This window comes from Microtus pennsylvanicus, chromosome 1, assembly GCF_037038515.1.
Source record: "Microtus pennsylvanicus isolate mMicPen1 chromosome 1, mMicPen1.hap1, whole genome shotgun sequence".
In the NCBI taxonomy this organism is placed as follows: Eukaryota; Metazoa; Chordata; class Mammalia; order Rodentia; family Cricetidae; genus Microtus; species Microtus pennsylvanicus.
The window spans coordinates 39,500,979-39,520,213 of NC_134579.1; the positions used below are offsets into that span (position 1 = coordinate 39,500,979).

Below are 19,235 nucleotides of genomic sequence, written 5' to 3' on the forward strand. Positions count from 1 at the left end.
CCAAGGACCGCCCACCTCTATCCAGGTCTCCTAAGGTGAGCATCCAGACTGCCTAGGCTCCCCCAAAGCCAGTACGTGCAGTAGGATCAAAAACCCACTGCGATACCACTCTTGGGAATATACCCAAGAGAGGCCCTATCATACAACAAAAGTATATGCTCAACTATGTTCTTGGCAGCATTGTTTGTAATAGCCAGAACCTGGAAACAACCTAGATGCCCTTCAACGGAAGAATGGATGAAGAAAGTATGGAATATATACATATTAGAGTATTACTCAGCAGTAAAAAACAAGGACTTCTTGAATTTTGCATACAAATGGATGGAAATAGAAAACACTTGCCAGCTTTTCTTAAATTATTCTGACTACCTTTGGCCTTTGGGCTTTTTCCTTTTTTTTTTTAACTTCTATATGTCTTACTTTCACTCTTACTCCGTGGGTGGCTGGGTGGCTGGGAGGCTGGGAGGCTGGGTGGCTGGGTGGCTGAGTGGCTGGGTGGCTGGGTGGCTGGGTGGCTAGACACTAGTGTCCTCTCCTTATTCATACTCCCTGCCAGCCCCACCTAGATTTGCTCCTGCCTCACCTGTAGCTATTCAGGTCTTTATTAGACCATCAGGTGTTTTAGACAGGCAAAGAATCACAGCTTCACAGTTAAACAAATGCGGCCTAAACAAGCCACACACCTTAAAATAATATTCTCCAACAAAGCTCTTTAAAGTAGATCCGTTTTGTCCCCATTCCTGGATGTCCCCTAAGCCTTGATGGGGTTGATCTAGGACCTTTCTCTCTGGCTATCTACCTACTTAAGACTTAACTAGCTCCTGTCTTCCCTCATAGTCAGCAAGTCCGTGAAATGGCAACAAAAAGGACATGCTATGGAGACCCAGGGATTCAGTCACTTCTATCAGCTTACGCTTTATTTTTTTATTTTTATTTTTTTTTTTGGTTTTTCGAGACAGGGTTTCTCTGTGGTTTTGGAGCCTGTCCTGGAACTAGCTCTTGTAGACCAGGCTGGTCTCGAACTCACAGAGATCTGCCTGCCTCTGCCTCCCGAGTGCTGGGATTAAAGGCGTGCGCCATCACCGCCCGGCTCCGCTTTATTTTTTTTTAAAATAAATAAATTTGTTTATTCAGTGAACCTGGAACTCACCCAAGACTGGTTGCCTAGCAAGCCCTAAGGATCTCCCTCTCTCCAGCTCCCCGGTGGTGGGATTAGAGGTGCTTGCTCACTGTTGTGTCTGGCTTATTCTGGGGTGCTTAGGGAGGAGCTCATTCTCAGTTCTATGACCAGTTATGAGTTTCTGCAATAACTACAGAAAGAGGTTTCTCTGCCAATGTTGAGAACAAGATTAATCTCTGGCTTATTCTTTGTTACAATGTTGAATTATTATAGAGGTGTATTGGAATTTTTAAATGTGATTTTCTCTGAACATATTTATGTGGCAGCACTGGGCTCAGCACTTTGCATACACACTCATCCAAATAGACTCTTACTTCTCCCATCATAGGATGAGGAAATAAGCACAGAGGGGCTGTGCAAGTTACCCAAGAAGGCACAGCGGTTATGTTTCTAAATCTAGACTGTGGGGGTCGACAGCTGGACTGCAGGAGGTCTGCACGGTTCCAGCTGTGAATGTAAGTCAGGAGTCCTTTGATTGTCTTCTGTTCATTTCTCCCCGAGTAGCAGTCACAACTTAGTCTGCATCCTTCTCTAGACTCGCTGTGTTTCAGAGCAGGAACCATTCCAACACTGCATCACTGCCGCCCGAGTCTGGTATCTAGTTAAAGCCCAATAATTTCTGAGTAGCGAGTCTGGTATCTAGTTAAAGCCCAATAATTTCTGAGTAGATGCACGCAAGAATAGTGTTTTTCATGGAGTAATGCCTCCCTCTGGTGGGATTTTAGAATATTGTCCTTTAGCGGCTTCTTAAGTTCACCCCCAACCCCCGTTTTCTTTTCCCCAAGTTAATGGACATAGTTTCTCCGGGGTAGGCTTGACACCCACTAGTTGGCTTGGTGAGAAGAATTGTGGAACTAGGCAACTGACAGGCATTCTATGTCCTGAAGTTGGTCAGAGCATCTGTTAATGAGTTCCTTGTTCTCAATGACCCCTCACGCCCTTTCAGTGCCTTTTTTCAGCACCATAGGGATCTGTCCAGAAGCTCCAGGATGGTCAAGGATCCTTAGCCTGTAATGCTTCAAATAGCACCTGAGTGCAGAGCTAGTCCCTTCTCTATCAACCATCAACACGAAAAGTGCAGCTCTCACCTCAAAGGGAATAAGAGATTCTGAAACTAAATATGAGTGACCATGGCCCCAGGAACATAGATTTATATATCTATATACGTTTCTTTCTTTCTTTCTTTCTTTCTTTCTTTCTTTCTTTCTTTCTTTCTTTCTTTCTTTCTTTTTGTTTTGTTTTTGTTTTTCAAGACAGGGTTTCTCTGTGGTTTTGGAGCCTGTCCTGGAACTAGCTCTTGTAGATCAGGCTGGTCTCAAACTCACAGAGATCCGCCTGCCTCTGCCTCTCAAGTGCTGGGATTAAAGGCGTGCGCCACCACCGCCCTGCTCTATATACATTTCTATATATGTTTCTGTGGCAGTAGTTTCACGGAGTTTTTATTTTTAAGATATATTTACAGAACAAAGTGCATCGGTGGAAACATCAGGTAGGATGGATAAAGCAAATCAAGAGAAATCTCTTGCTGTTGGGTTCAGATGCTGAGCTTACCTTTTCAGTCGGTGGAAGTACATTCCAAAAAGAATGTATTTAATAGTCACAGGTATGTGACAGAGTTGTGTGACCAAACAAGTAGCTATTTAAAGGGCTGAGATTGCCTAAAATAATTCGGCACCGAACCTGCCTGGAATGTTTAGCCCCATAACCCTTTGCGCACCTCATCCCCATCTTCCACCAGTTACTTTAGTTCACGTATTCTACAAGAGGAAAGCAGCACACATTACGCTCTACCAGAAATCTTAAATTTTCCTGTTTTACACACTTCTCCACAGTTCTGTTTCACAATTTGGAATAGTTTTCGGAAAAAAAAAAACCTGAAACAAACAAAAATAATAGTAAAGAACAGATACGTTTCTAATCTACCCACATACGGCAGCTCATTAGTTCATTTCATCGGCAGCACAGCCTCTCTATTCAAACCAGAAGTAGATATAAACAGAAGTAATGTTTTTAGGGCAATCTATGAACGCAGATCCAGGCGCTCTACCACCTTTTCATTCGCTAGCGCCGGTGGAGGCCGGAAGCCAGACTTCAGCGCGGGCTGGTCCTTCCCTCGCGACTCTATGGTAGTCGGGTTACTCTAGCCACGAGAACTCTGTGGTTCCGGGGCGGGCTGGGAGGTCTGAATTTGAAGGCCGAGGCGGGAAGATGGTGGCCGCAGCTGTCACCAGGCTGGCGTTCTCCCGCGTGGGAGGCCTCTGGGACTGTGTCGTGCCCTGAACAACCGAGAGGAGGCTGTTTGCAATGAGTCTTCCGCGCCGGAGTGTGAAACGGCGGCGTTCAGCGTCCGGTTCCGACTCATTCTCGGGAGACGGTGATAGCTATGTCAGCCCTCAGCTGCCGTCTGGACCGGTGCTGAGTCCACCTCCGGGGCTGGGACGCGGCCCGAGGGCCGCAGGGGCAGGTACTCGTTCAACGGGGCTGGGACGGCCGGAGGGCTGCTGGTGCATGCACTTTTAGCACTAGGGCTGGGACGGTCCGAGGGCAGCTCCGGGGCTTGCACTCCCAACACCGGGGCTGGGACGGTTGGAGGACAGCAGGGGCATGCCCTTCAGTACCCGGACTGGGACGGCCCGAGGGCGGCAGGGGCGTGCACTCCAACACCGGGGCTGGGACGGTCCGAGGGCGGCAGGGGCATGCACTCCAACACCGGGGCTGGGACGGTCCGAGGGCGGCAGGGGCATGCACTTCATTACCGGGGCTGGGACTCCAACACCTGGGGCCTCCCTGCTAGCCGCCAGCATGCCCAGCTGTTTTAGGCCACCACTGGCTGTATAGATATAGGCGTTGTTTTTTGGGGGTCTTTACAGATTCACAGAAGCAACTTCCCAGTTAGCCAGATCCTGTCATTATGTCAAGAATTTGCTTCGAATAATATCCTGTACAACTTCGGATCTTCCACCCCATTGCCAGGTGTAGTGTAGGAAGCCAGAGCAAAGCTGGAAGGGATCTGGGTTGTTTCCTCAGAATGTCAGCCTAACTCTTATTTGTTGTTGTTGTTTTTTGAAATAAGGGCTTACTCTAGGTCAGGCTGGCCTGCGGTCTCGAACTCTTGATTCTACTTCTGCTTCCCAAATGCTGGGATTACAGGCCAGCACCAATTCATCACATAATTCTTTGTCTTTGGTTAGTACTAAAATGTAAACCGAAACTTCTCTAACGGTTTATAATGCTCTTTCATCACTCACGGAGTGTCTTCTTCCTGCCTCCCCATCTGTCCAAACTCTTTATTCATTGTGTATAGCACACATTTTTGTTTGTGGATCTTAAGAGTTTACAAAATTGTATCAAGCAACTAATGTACTGGCGTCTTTGTGTACAAGATCAGTTTCTTGTAATTGTTTTGAAGTCAAGATGTGCTAAAGTTTTATTTCAGCATGAAGGAGTTCCAACAGTAGAGGGCTAACTATTAAAGTTTTTGTTGGAGATAATTAAATTGTTTTTGTTTTCTTGAAAGGGACATGCAAGCAAAGAGTTCCCGAAGACCAGCTAGACCAGCTGCTACTGGCAAACTGGGGACTCCCTAAAGCAGTTCTGGAGAAATACCATAGTTTTGGTGTACGGAAGATGTTCGAATGGCAGGCAGAGTGTCTTTTGCTTGGACAAGTTCTGGAAGGAAAGAATCTAGTTTATTCAGGTATTCAAATTTATGCAAACTCATTTCCCTAAAGTTGTCAGTGTGAGCGATTCTTTATTGGGGCAGTCACAGCTTTTAAATAGGTGGACGAGCAAATGCTTTAAGGAGAGTGGCGGATATGTGGCGTGTCATCATTTTCACACTAATGTCATGGAAGTTCCGTTATGTGGTAGAGGAGAGGAAACAAGGACACTGGTAATTTATGTAGTTACAATTCTCTTGCTTAGTGAACATATGTCTCAGTGCATTTATAATGGGGGTGCCAGCCTGCTCTTCCTCATTTGATCTCAGTTGCTTTTCAGGGTGTAGACTTTATGTATTCATAAGTGAGTTGTTTGTGCAGAATCATATGGACAAAGCAATATGTAGTATACTTTATAAGATTTATATGGGTTTTCATGGGCTACTTTGATATGTGCAATTTTAAGCCTGTGTTTGCTTTAATGATTGAATGATCAAATATAAGATACAGTTCCTTTGTATCAGTTTTCTCTGAAGTTCTAAAGTCATTTGGATTTTTTTTTATTAAGACTATAATAAAGAACTAGAATATTAGCTAAGTACATAAAAGTTTACACTGTGGAGTTAGACTGATTGGGTTTGGGAACTTTATCTTTTACTGGCTGTATGAATTTTCAAATGGAGGGAGAGGAGGAGACAGGGGAGGCTAGCTGACTTTGCAGTGCTGAGAGTTAAATTGTTTCCTAAGTATACAAACTTAGAACTGTTGGGCACCCAGAAAGTCCTTCTAAATGCACAGTAATGTTCGTTGGTTTATGTGGTGGTGTGGTCTGGTCATATCAGTTTCTGAACTGGTCAGCAACTCACAGTTATAAAGACATGTCTGCCCAAGATGTATGTTGGATCTGTGGACTTTTCTGTTCTTGGATCCATTGCCTGGTGTATCTCACTGTCTTCCTTCTAGATTTGTCAATATCCTTGTTATCTTTTTCTGTTGTTGTACCCTGCTTCTGCAGCCCAGGTGCTCACTATAAATACTAGCCTTTCAGTGTTTTTTTGTTTTTTGTTTTGTTTTTCTTTTCGAGACAGGGTTTCTCTGTGGCTTTGGAGCCTGTCCTGGAACTAGCTCTTATAGACCAAGCTGGCCTTGAACTCACAGAGTGCTGGGATTAAAGGCGTGCACCACCACCACCCAGCCATTTCCACTGTTTTTAAGAATATGTTAGTCATTTTGAATTGCTTTCAGGATAGATTAAAAAAAAAACCCTTAGATGGCGGGATTGTAACAGTCTTCTTTGTGTAGCATTTAAACAGTTAAAAGACTTTAAATTATGTGTATATGTGTCCATGTGTGGGTACGGACTGAAAGTGCAGTACCCACAGAGACCAGAGAGGATGTCAGATCCTCTGGAGCAGGAGTTACAGGCAGTTGTGAGCTGTCTGTTATGGCTGCTGGAATTCCACTCTGGTTGGGTGCTGCAAATTGAACTCACGCCCTCTCTAAGAACAGCACACTCTCTTAACTGCTATGCCATCTCTCCAGCCCCAGTTACAACCAGTGGTGGTTTGTTTTTGTTTTATCTCTTTATTTTCTCTCCCTTGAAGGATTTCGTACTCTAGACTCGTGAAATCTCTGTCATCAGAACATTCCAGGCTCTCCTTCAGGTCTCTGCACATGATGTTTCCGATGCTTGGCATCCTTTTCTCTCCCCATAAGTTTCTTTCCTTTCTAGAAGCTTCCCTATAAGTCCTCCCAATTTCTGTCTCTTGTATTATCTTACAGATGCATAGTGGGGATTTTACCTATTCAGTCAATTCTTAAAGAAACATAGAATTAATGCGGTACTCGGTGATAGTCATCATTAATTTGTAGTACAAAGACTTAAAACCCTCTCTGTTTACTCTGAGACTATTTGGAAACCTAGTGTAGAGGCAAGGGCATGGGTTTCAGATTGAGTCTTTAATGATGTATTAATCCTAGAGTCTGTAATACCGATTATGGCTTACAACATTTATTAGTGCAGTGTACTAAATGTTTGTCATAATTATGTGGAATAATCACATTTTAGCTCCTACAAGTGCCGGGAAGACTCTTGTGGCAGAGTTACTTATTTTGAAGCGGGTTTTGGAAATGCGGAAGAAAGCTTTATTTATTCTGCCCTTTGTGTCTGTGGCTAAAGAGAAGAAATGCTACCTCCAGGTAAGGGTTTCTGCTGTTTGAAGTAGTGAAAGGTTCATCATTGGTAGCATTGGCTTTACTCATTTGAAGGAGGTGTAAAATCAAATGGAAAACGAAGTTTATTTTATCACATGTATGTAGCTTAAAAGCTGACCGTTAAATGTCTTAATACTTTAGCAGAACAGCTGGGCCTGGTGGCACAGGTGTGGGATTGGATCTGCTTGAGAGTCTTAGGTGGGAAGATTACCTGCGCAACTTAGTAAAACCCTGTATCAAAAAGTAAAAAGAGGCCTGGGAACAGTATAGCTCAGTATTACTAACAAAACAAACCCCAAAGAGAGAAATTTAAAAATTATTATTGCGTAAAGTAGAAAGGGACATCAAATTAAAAGGGTAGGTTGGGGAATACTGTAAAAAAATGATAAGCTTTTTATAGGAAGTAAAGAATAGCACGTAATTGCAAAGAAACAGCGTGTTTAAGGAAGCCTAGCCACCCCAGCTGAGGACCACTGAGAAAACGCAGGGACTGGAGGGAAGATTCTATTCTTAAAGGGGTTGCTCCAAGCTGGCAGTCAGACCTCTGATTGTTGAGTAGGTCATAGTCTCTGCTGATGCGATGGTCCATAGGTTTTAAGGCATTTTTACAAATATAGTGCCCATTAGATAGAAAAACCTGACAGTTGTGGTTTCTCCAGTGAAGTAGTGTGCTGCCAGAATAGAAATCTCTGTAAAGATGGTCAGGAGTCTGGATTTCAGTCCTGTGTTGCCAGGCACACAACCTGCAGGACCTTGTGGTTTTTATTTGTAAACTGAGGCTGCTCACTCTTAGTATTATAACTCAATAAGCTCAGACTTACTGAGAAAATTGATTAAATGAACATCTGTAAAGTTCTGTGGTTTTACAAATCTTTTTAACGGTTATTTCAGAGGCCAAATAGCCAACAAAGTTGGTCCTACTCAGTAACCTCTTCTCAACTTAGACCCAAAGTAACAAAATGATGAAAGGATTCCTTTTATTGAGAAGGTATGTTAGTTAAAAGTTAAACCAAAAAAGTTATTACCAATCCCACTGAATTTAACTTTTGAAAACTTTTCTTCCATCATATGAAAAACTAATCTTTAGTAGGATAAGAATATTTTCCTTGTAAAGTATACATTTGTTCTTTAGAACATATTAGTGTTAAAAATTAACTACTTTTTGCTATTGAATTAAACATCTAGAACTTCAGTGTTCCAATTTTAATTTCTATAATAGCTGCTAGAACTTAGACTATTAAAATATTTATTTCACTCTTTTTAACAGAAATATCTGTGCTGAGGTTTGTTAACTCTAAACATATTTTAGTATATGATTCAATTTTTAGTATGTGATTATTAAAACCATTGGGTTTTGACTAGAAACAACCATCTTTAAATACTTTGTCTATGTTCTGGGGTAGAACCCACCTGTAACTCATTAAAATCTAAGTTTTCATCTGATTATTTCTTTTTGCTTAATTTAGAGTCTGTTTCAGGAAGTAGGGATAAAAGTAGATGGCTACATGGGCAGTACCTCACCTTCTAGGCGTTTCTCCTCCGTGGACATCGCTGTTTGCACTATTGAGAGGGCCAATGGGCTGATCAATCGCCTCATTGAGGAAAATAAGATGGATCTGTTAGGTAAGAAAGTTATACAACTAAACAAGTGTTTCCTGCTGCTGTTTCTGATAGAATAAAGTGAAACTGTGATTCCTGTATGACCTGTATGTTTATTTCCTGTCATCTGTTCTTGGAGGCAAGAATTGCAGAAGTAATGTTGGGAGCTTCATGTTTTATGTCTTTCTGTTATTGATTTTACTATCTTGAATTAGAATTTATTTTCACATTTATTTATTTTTATGAATTTGAGTGTCTTTGTGGCATGACACATAGCAGGAGGTCAGAAGACAGCTTGTGGGCATTGGTTCTTTCGGATGCGGGTCTGGATATTGAACTCAGGTTATCTGCTTGGCAGTAAGCTTTACCCATTGGGCCATCTCACTGGCTCCTATCTTGCATTTTTGAACTTTATAAAAGACAGGATATCCTTGAACCTCTGTTTTTCCTCATTGTACTTTCTTGTTTCAACTTTGCCTGGAGAGAAGGAAGCGTGCTGGGGTTGTCCCTACCATCTTTAAAACTAGTAACTTTATGTGTTCATTATCATAATTTGGTACTATGGTATCTAGATTAGGACTGGATCAGAAGCTACCATTCAATAAGGAAATGATAGTCACATAAACTGGTTTTGTGCTTGATACACTGAAGATTTTTTGTCTTAATAATACCTTTCTCCTACCGTGAAGGAAAGGTCACTGTACAGAGGTAGCAGCAAGAAAACTACCATAGTAGCAGTAGAAGCAGTTGAGTCTGTTTGCTCACTGAGAACCCAGTGAGCTACAGCACAGTTGTGGTAGGAGAGAAATGGGGCAGAGATCAGTGATTAGAAGGGCCTGGTAAGACTGTCTTCTGATGCTCCCAGTCACTTTATATCAAAATTTTCTTATAACTTGTGACCTCAGTGGTTTTAACTATATTGAGGATTTTGCTTTGCACTCTAAGCAGAATAAATTCTCTTAGAAGAATGAAAGTGTGTTGATAGAGCATATCATAAAATAGGAATTGGAGATAGCTTACAGACAAGGACATTTCTTCTTATGTCATTAGGGAATTTAAAGGTTCTTATGAAACAATGATTTTATAAAGCATCAAGACTTCCAGGATTAACAGGTCAGGTGCTTCTTCATGTGATTGTGAAAGAGTCAGAGTAATAAGGGAGACTGTAATCTTAGGCCAGAAAGAAGGGAAACGAAGTGACAAGAAAAGTAGAGAACAGTCTGAGCCCCAACCCTGGCTCACTGGTATACAATACAGGTATTTTAAGAAAGAAGTTTATAGCTATAAATGCCTACATTAAAAACGTCTCTGACTCTTGCCTGCTTGTGGACCCTGTTCTTCCTCCTGGGTTGCCTCATCCAATCTTGATGTGATGGGCTGGTCTTACTGTAGCTTGTTATGCCGCGTTTGATTGATGTCCCTGGGAGGCCTGCTTTTGCTGAGTTGGGGTTGGATCTGGGGGAAAGGGAAGATGGGGGAGAGAGGCTAGGGGGAGGTAAAATTGCAGTTGGCAAGTAATCTATGAGAGAATAATAATAAAAAAATAAACACAATCCTTAAAAAGAAGAAGAAGAAGAAGAAGAAGAAGAAGAAGAAGAAGAAGAAGAAGAAGAAGAAGAAGAAGAAGAAGAAGAAAGAAAGAAAGAAACCAGAGCGATTTGAAGTAACCTAACAAGGCACCTTAAGATTTCAGAAGATCAAGGAAAAGTTAAACTCAGAATAAGCAGATAGGAAACCATGGGCTCTTAAGCAAAAAGTCTCATTGGCAGGTATGCCATACTTCCTTATAAGTTACAATTCGGAGCCCTCAGAGGTACCCAAACAATGTAGGTTCTTGGCATTTTCACATATCTGGGAATAGGGAATCTCAATTGAGGAAATTCTCCTCTCACACTGGTATGACGGTCAGCCTGTAAGGGTGTTTTCTTAACTGATAATTGATATGAAAGAGCCCAGCTCAGGGTGAGCAGTGCTATCCCTAAGCAGGTAGTCCTTGGATGTATAAAAAAGCCAACAGAGCATGCCTGGAAGCAGCACTCCTCTGTGGTCTCTGCTCCAGTTCCTGCTTTTTGGTTCTTGCCTTGAGTTCCTGCCTGGCCTCCTCCAATGACGGGCTGTGATCAGGAAGTGTAAGCCAAATAGACCCTTTCTCCCCTAACTGGCTTTTGGTCATGGCATTTATCATAGCAATAGAAAGAAGACTAAGATACTGGGTTTGGTGGTTTTGTTAGCCCCGAGTAAGCTAATCACTGACTTTCTGTAGTTAGAATATATATCATATATAGAATAGATTGCTTAAGATCCTGAAACATCTTGGAAGAGAATTGGCAGTTCCACAGAAGCTGGCCTTTCCTTCATGCTGGGACTTAGCATTGCCTGCAGGATCTTATTGTGACTGTTATTTGCCCATTAGATGTGGGCTTCTGAGTCCAAAAATGCTTAGAACTGTGCAGTTTTGTAAAAGGTCAATCTGGAAAATCCTTCTAGGAATGGTGGTTGTGGATGAGTTACACATGCTGGGGGACTCTCACCGAGGATATCTTCTGGAACTTTTACTGACCAAGATTTGCTTTGTTGCTCGGAAATCAGTATCGTGGTAAGTACCTGAAATGACTGCTTTTCTGGTATTTGAAAAAATGTTGAAAAAGAATCTATAAAAGTGAAAAAGTAAGATTTATAGTAGTGTAGTACCTTTTTTATTTACACAAACTCATGGAATAGTAGTTTGCTTTTGTTCTAAAACTGGTTCTCAACTTGTGGGTTGTGACCCCATTGGGGGTGAATGACTCTTTCACAGGGGTTGATTAAGATCACCAGAAAACACAGATATTCACTTTAGATTCATATAGTAGCAAAATTACAGTTATAAAAGTAACGAAAATAATTTTATGGTTGGCAGTCATCACAACATGAGGAGCTGTATTAAAGACCACAGTGTTAGGAAGGTTGAGAACCACTGCTCTAAAAGAAGTACTTAACTGGTGTAAGACTACTTTCAAGCATTTAAATGTTTCTGACCACTCATTTTGACCAAAATGACAACTCCGTGATAGAATTAGAACTAGGAAAACAATGAGCTTTATGTTCTTTCTCAAAACTTGTGTCCATTACCTGCACTCAGTCCTTCCTAATCTATTAATAGATGGCCTTTCTGGTTTGCTTTTCTTTTTTCTTTTTCTTTTTCTTTTTTTTTATTTTCGAGATAGGGTTTCTCCGTAGCTTTTGGTTCCTGTCCTGGAACTAGCTCTTGTAGACCAGGCTGGCCTTGAACTCACAGAGAACCGCCTGCCTCTGCCTAGCGAGTGCTGGGATTAAAGGCGTGCGCCACTGCACCACTGGTTTGCTTTTCTACATATTATTCTGTGTCTGTGTTTGCATTTGTTATCACACATACATATATACATACATATTTTGGCTAGATTATGTATGTGAAAGAGAATGTAAGTTTCTTTTTTTGAGATTGTGTGACCTTGCCCTTTTTTTTTTTTAGAGCTGAATAGTATTCGTGTGTACATCAAGTTCTCATTATGCATTCATCTGTTGATCCCATTCTTTATATTGTGAATAAAGCATCAATACACTTGGGGGTTCTGGTCTCTATGGTAGGGTTATGGAGTTCTCTTGGTGTATGCCCAGGGGTGAAATAGAGGGATCATAAGGAGTTTTATTTTTAACTTTTGGAGAAATTTTTGAACTGATTTCCACAATGGCCGCACCTCCACTAATAGTGAATCCTCTCCAACATTGGTTGGGTCTCCTGTACTTGCTGTCAGATTTGTTGATGATAGCTATTCTGAGTGGGGTGAGGTGCTTTCTCAAAGTAGTTTTAATTTGCATTTCTTTGATGGTTAGGGAAATTGAATACTTAAAAAATAGTTATTGACCATTTACGTTTTTTTAAAAACTATCATTCATTTGCCTATTGTTGGTGTTGATTGGTAGTTTTACTTCCTTGGTGTCCAGTTTCTGCAGTTCTTTGTAAACTCTGGATGTCAGCCCCTTGTCTGCAGTGTAGCTGGTGAAGGGTTTCTCCCACTCTGTGGGTTGTGCGCTCTGTTTCTTTGCCGCATAGGAACTTCAGTGTCATGTGGCCCCACCTGTGATACTTGGGTCAGTTTCTGTGTGCTGTTGATGTGTTATTCAGAAAGCCCATACACAAACCTTTAGTCTCAGGACTTGGCAGAGACAGGGTCTTTGAGTTGAGGCCTTCCTGGTCTACATTTTAAAGACTGTGTCTTAAAAACAAAACAAAACAAAAACCTGAATCTCTAGCTGGGCGGTGGTGGCGCACGCCTTTAATCCCAGCACTCGGGAAGCAGAGGCAGGTGGATCTCTGTGAGTTCGAGACCAGCCTGATCTACAAGAGCTAGTTCCAGGACAGGAACCAAAAACTACAGAGAAACCCTGTCTCGAAAAATCCAAAAAAAACCCCCTGAATCTCTGAAATCTACAGAAGAAAACATAGAGGATATCTTTCAAGACATTTGGAAAGGCAAAAATCTTTTTTTTATTTGTTTTGTTTGAGACAGGGTCTCACTATGTAGCCTTGGCTGGCCTGGATCTCGATGTAGACCAAGTTGTCCTTGAATTTACAGAGATTCATCTGCCTTTGCCTCCTGAGTGCTGGGATTAAAATTTGTTTTAGGTTTCAAATTGAGGTTGTTGATCCATTTTGAATTGATATTTGTAAAATTTTTGTATATTGATTTCTTTCTATGGGAAATTAAGATTTTTTTCTTTTATATTTTCTACTCTCCTATACCCAGTTTCCTTCCATCCTCTTCAGTTTTTTTTTTTTAAATCCACTCACCCCACCATCTTCCCATTCTCCCAGATAGGATTCTAATTTTGTTTTGATCATTTTTCAGTGTTACAGTGATATGGCCTTGTTAACTCAGCTATTGTATATTATGATTGTTTTTACTTTTTGAAAGCCCCCTTTTTTTCTTACACTATTACATATCTTTATTGTCTGATGGCTTGGTTTTCTGTATACTGTGCTACATACTAATCTCTAGTATATATAAGGGAAACATAACTAGAAAATGCCTATAAGTTTGAAAATTAAATAAATACACTGCAGACTAAATTTTGTGTCAAACATGTAAAAAAATGTTACAACTGACTAAGAAACACATCCCAGTGTCTTAGTGAGAGGCTTAAGCAGGCATTTGCAAGAGAGGTTCCAAATGGTCTGCCCATATGAAATGGCACAAAGCATTGTTAATCATCTGAGAAATTGCTTCTTAAGTATTGCTATAGTGTCTCCATAGTGTTTATTGTTAAAATGATTGTCAGATGGTGACAAGATTGTGGGACAGCAGAACACACAGATTGAGGAAGTGCTACTTTGGTACAGTCTTCCTGGAAATCAGTTTTGTGTCATTCATTAAATTTGAATATCTGGCCAGTAATCTGTGAGCTAGTAATTTTATCCAAAGAAATGTCTGCATTTGTGCACCAAGGCCATGACAAGAATATCGTTAGCAGTAGTATGAGTTATTTTCTGCATATTTCCTAATGTACTTTTTTTTTTTTTGGTCTTTCCAGCCAGGCAGACGCAGGCAGTGCTCTGTCCAATGCTGTGCAGATTGTGGGCATGAGTGCTACTCTTCCTAATCTGCAGCTCGTAGCTTCCTGGCTGAATGCCGAACTCTACCGTACTGACTTTCGCCCAGTTCCACTTTTGGAATCAATAAAAATAGGAGATTCCATATATGACTCGTCAATGAAGCTTGTGAGAGAATTTCAGCCCCTACTCCAAGTGAAGGTGAGTCACTGCTCTTACATCTCCACTGCCAGTGCCTTCGAGTTTTCTACAAGTTGTTAACAATTTTAATTGTATAATTAGAGGTTGCATAGTAACTGAATGTATATTATGTATTTGTTGGAATTGATATTAAGCTATTCAGTTTTACCTTAAATCACTTGATGAGAATTGTGAGAAGGAGAATGTAGCATGCTTTTAATTTAAATGACCATCATTTCCTGGTATATAATGGAAGTCGCTTTTTTTCTAGTCAGTGAGATTTTGCTATGGTTTAATTTACTTTAAACACTCAGGTGGAACACTGACATTTATTGAATGTAGATCTGTATAGTAAGTGTACGAATGAGAAGATTATTGTTTCAAGAGCCAGATAAACCTTTCTCTGACACTGAAGAGAGTTACACAAAATGGCTGAGGTACTATTATTTCAGTCATGAAAAATCTCTGACCCTTCTATCTTTATCTATAAGGTAGGGTATAATACTTGGTTTTGGTAAGAATACAATATGATTGTGTGTGTGTGTGTGGCACTTGTAAAGTCCTTGATATGCAAGTTACTCCCTGATACCTCTGCACACTTTGATGTACATCCCAGCATGGAGGGGCTTCCATAGGCATTCACACAGACTCTTTGCTGTGCTTGAAATATGTACTTGCCACTGAGATAGTGCATCTCCTCCTTCACGTCTGAGCTTACCCATTTTCTCAGAGAACCTCCTTTAGGTCTTTTCAAATCTATGAGTCTAAAACATTGCAAATATTTCTTCTCCAGCACATCATGTGGCGGTTGAGTTCCTTCCCGTGTTTCTCAGTGAGACTGTGAACAAACCCGTTGCCAATTAGGGCTATGTGTAGCCACCACTGTATCTCTAATACCCGAGTTTAGGACTTCATAAACATGAGTTGAATACATAGAACATGTTTTCTTTTTACCATCATCATTAATGAAGTTTGTTTTTATTGTAAATGATTTTTATTCTGCCTTTGAGTTAAAAAAATCTTTTTAATGGATCAAAATGTAGAATTTTGATTCAATGTGAAGATGTTCTGAAGGTATGTATGACTGATGTAGCTATTTCTCTTTCTTTTTTAGGGAGATGAAGATCACATTGTTAGTTTATGTTATGAGACTGTTCGTGATAACCATTCAGTATTACTCTTCTGTCCATCAAAAAAGTGGTGTGAGAAGGTAGCAGATATCATTGCCCGAGAGTTTTATAATCTGCACCATCAGCCTGAGGGTAAGTGACAGGTGAAAATGCAGCCTCCATCCTTGCTGTGTGGATGCAGTACTGGGGATGACAGTAGAAGGCTCCATCCTGCTGTATGGATGTGGTACTGGGGATGACAGTAGAAGGCTCCATCCTGCTGTGTGGATGCAGTACTGGGGATGACAGTAGAAGGCTCCATCCTGCTGTGTGGATATGGTACTGGGGATGACAGTAGAAGGCTCCATCCTGCTGTGTGGATGTGGTACTGGGGATGACAGTAGAAGGCTCCATCCTGCTGTGTGGATGTGGTACTGGGGATGACAGTAGAAGGCTCCATCCTGCTGTATGGATGCAGTACTGGGGATGACAGTAGAAGGCTCCATCCTGCTGTATGGATGTGGTACTGGGGATGACAGTAGAAGGCTCCATCCTGCTGTGTGGATGCAGTACTGGGGATGACAGTAGAAGGCTCCATCCTGCTGTGTGGATGTGGTACTGGGGATGACAGTAGAAGGCTCCATCCTGCTGTGTGGATGCAGTACTGGGGATGACAGTAGAAGGCTCCATCCTGCTGTGTGGATGTGGTACTGGGGATGACAGTAGAAGGCTCCATCCTGCTGTGTGGATGTGGTACTGGGGATGACAGTAGAAGGCTCCATCCTGCTGTGTGGACGTAGTACTGGGATGACAGTAGAAGGCTCCATCCTGCTGTATGGATGTGGTACTGGGGATGACAGTAGAAGGCTCCATCCTGCTGTATGGATGTGGTACTGGGATGACAGTAGAAGGCTCCATCCTGCTGTATGGATGTGGTACTGGGGATGACAGTAGAAGGCTCCATCCTGCTGTGTGGATGTGGTACTGGGGATGACAGTAGAAGGCTCCATCCTGCTGTATGGATGTGGTACTGGGGATGACAGTAGAAGGCTCCATCCTGCTGTGTGGACGGTGGTACTGGGGATGACAGTAGAAGGCTCCATCCTGCTGTGTGGATGTGGTACTGGGGATGACAGTAGAAGGCTCCATCCTGCTGTGTGGATGCTGTACTGGGGATGACAGTAGAAGGCTCCATCCTGCTGTGTGGATGCAGTACTGGGGATGACAGTAGAAGGCTCCATCCTGCTGTGTGGATGCAGTACTGGGGATGACAGTAGAAGGCTCCATCCTGCTGTGTGGATGTGGTACTGGGGATGACAGTAGAAGGCTCCATCCTGCTGTGTGGATATGGTACTGGGGATGACAGTAGAAGGCTCCATCCTGCTGTATGGATGCAGTACTGGGGATGACAGTAGAAGGCTCCATCCTGCTGTATGGATGTGGTACTGGGGATGACAGTAGAAGGCTCCATCCTGCTGTGTGGATGTGGTACTGGGGAAGACAGTAGAAGGCTCCATCCTGCTGTATGGATGCAGTACTGGGGATGACAGTAGAAGGCTCCATCCTGCTGTGTGGATGTGGTACTGGGGATGACAGTAGAAGGCTCCATCCTGCTGTGTGGATGTGGTACTGGATGACAGTAGAAGGCTCCATCCTGCTGTATGGATGCAGTACTGGGGATGACAGTAGAAGGCTCCATCCTGCTGTATGGATGTGGTACTGGGGATGACAGTAGAAGGCTCCATCCTGCTGTGTGGATGTGGTACTGGGGATGACAGTAGAAGGCTCCATCCTGCTGTATGGATGTGGTACTGGGGATGACAGTAGAAGGCTCCATCCTGCTGTGTGGATGTGGTACTGGATGACAGTAGAAGGCTCCATCCTGCTGTATGGATGCAGTACTGGGGATGACAGTAGAAGGCTCCATCCTGCTGTATGGATGTGGTACTGGGGATGACAGTAGAAGGCTCCATCCTGCTGTGTGGATGTGGTACTGGGGATGACAGTAGAAGGCTCCATCCTGCTGTATGGATGTGGTACTGGGGATGACAGTAGAAGGCTCCATCCTGCTGTGTGGATGTGGTACTGGGGATGACAGTAGAAGGCTCCATCCTGCTGTGTGGATGCAGTACTGGGGATGACAGTAGAAGGCTCCATCCTGCTGTATGGATGCAGTACTGGGGATGACAGTAGAAGGCTCCATCCTGCTGTGTGGATGTGGTACTGGGGATGACAGTAGAAGGCTCCATCCTGCTGTGTGGACGATGGTACTGGGGATGACAGTAGAAGGCTCCATCCTGCTGTGTGGATGTGGTACTGGGGATGACAGTAGAAGGCTCCATCCTGCTGTGTGGATGTGGTACTGGGGATGACAGTAGAAGGCTCCATCCTGCTGTATGGATGTGGTACTGGGGATGACAGTAGAAGGCTCCATCCTGCTGTGTGGATGTGGTACTGGGGATGACAGTAGAAGGCTCCATCCTGCTGTGTGGATGTGGTACTGGGGATGACAGTAGAAGGCTCCATCCTGCTGTGTGGACGATGGTACTGGGGATGACAGTAGAAGGCTCCATCCTGCTGTGTGGATGTGGTACTGGGGATGACAGTAGAAGGCTCCATCCTGCTGTGTGGATGTGGTACTGGGGATGACAGTAGAAGGCTCCATCCTGCTGTGTGGACGATGGTACTGGGGATGACAGTAGAAGGCTCCATCCTGCTGTGTGGATGTGGTACTGGGGATGACAGTAGAAGGCTCCATCCTGCTGTGTGGATGTGGTACTGGGGATGACAGTAGAAGGCTCCATCCTGCTGTATGGATGTGGTACTGGGGATGACAGTAGAAGGCTCCATCCTGCTGTGTGGATGTGGTACTGGGGATGACAGTAGAAGGCTCCATCCTGCTGTGTGGATGTGGTACTGGGGATGACAGTAGAAGGCTCCATCCTGCTGTGTGGACGGTGGTACTGGGGATGACAGTAGAAGGCTCCATCCTGCTGTGTGGATGTGGTACTGGGGATGACAGTAGAAGGCTCCATCCTGCTGTATGGATGTGGTACTGGGGATGACAGTAGAAGGCTCCATCCTTGCTGTGTGGATGTGGTACTGGGGATGACAGTAGAAGGCTCCATCCTGCTGTGTGGATGCAGTACTGGGGATGACAGTAGAAGGCTCCATCCTGCTGTGTGGATGTGGTACTGGGGATGACAGTAGAAGGCTCCATCCTGCTGTGTGGATGTGGTACTGGGGATGACAGTAGAAGGCTCCATCCTGCTGTGTGGATGCAGTACTGGGGATGACAGTAGAAGGCTCCATCCTGCTGTGTGGATGTGGTACTGGGGATGACAGTAGAAGGCTCCATCCTGCTGTGTGGATGTGGTACTGGGGATGAAAGTAGAAGGCTCCATCCTGCTGTGTGGATGCAGTCCTGGGGATGACAGTAGAAGGCTCCATCCTGCTGTGTGGACGGTGGTACTGGGGATGACAGTAGAAGGCTCCATCCTGCTGTGTGGATATGGTACTGAGGATGACAGTAGAAGGCTCCATCCTGCTGTGTGGATGTGGTACTGGGGATGACAGTAGAAGGCTCCATCCTGCTGTGTGGATGTGGTACTGGGGATGACAGTAGAAGGCTCCATCCTGCTGTGTGGATGCAGTACTGGGGATGACAGCAGAAGGCTCCATCCTGCTGTGTGGATGCAGTACTGGGGATGACAGTAGAAGGCTCC

General features: G+C 43.3%; 1 protein-coding gene across 1 annotated transcript in view; it reads left to right on the top strand.

Moving 5' to 3' along the window:
* The first annotated feature begins 3,387 nt into the window (after positions 1-3,387).
* Polq (DNA polymerase theta) overlaps positions 3,388-19,235 on the top strand; it is a 77,474-nt gene continuing 61,626 nt past the window's right edge. The window contains exons 1-7 of the mRNA XM_075962340.1: positions 3,388-3,644; positions 4,698-4,877; positions 6,908-7,038; positions 8,520-8,676; positions 11,140-11,248; positions 14,203-14,422; positions 15,516-15,663. Coding sequence (XP_075818455.1) covers positions 3,485-3,644; positions 4,698-4,877; positions 6,908-7,038; positions 8,520-8,676; positions 11,140-11,248; positions 14,203-14,422; positions 15,516-15,663 — 1,105 coding nt within the window. The 5' untranslated portion in view covers positions 3,388-3,484. The remainder of the gene's footprint in view (positions 3,645-4,697; positions 4,878-6,907; positions 7,039-8,519; positions 8,677-11,139; positions 11,249-14,202; positions 14,423-15,515; positions 15,664-19,235) is intronic.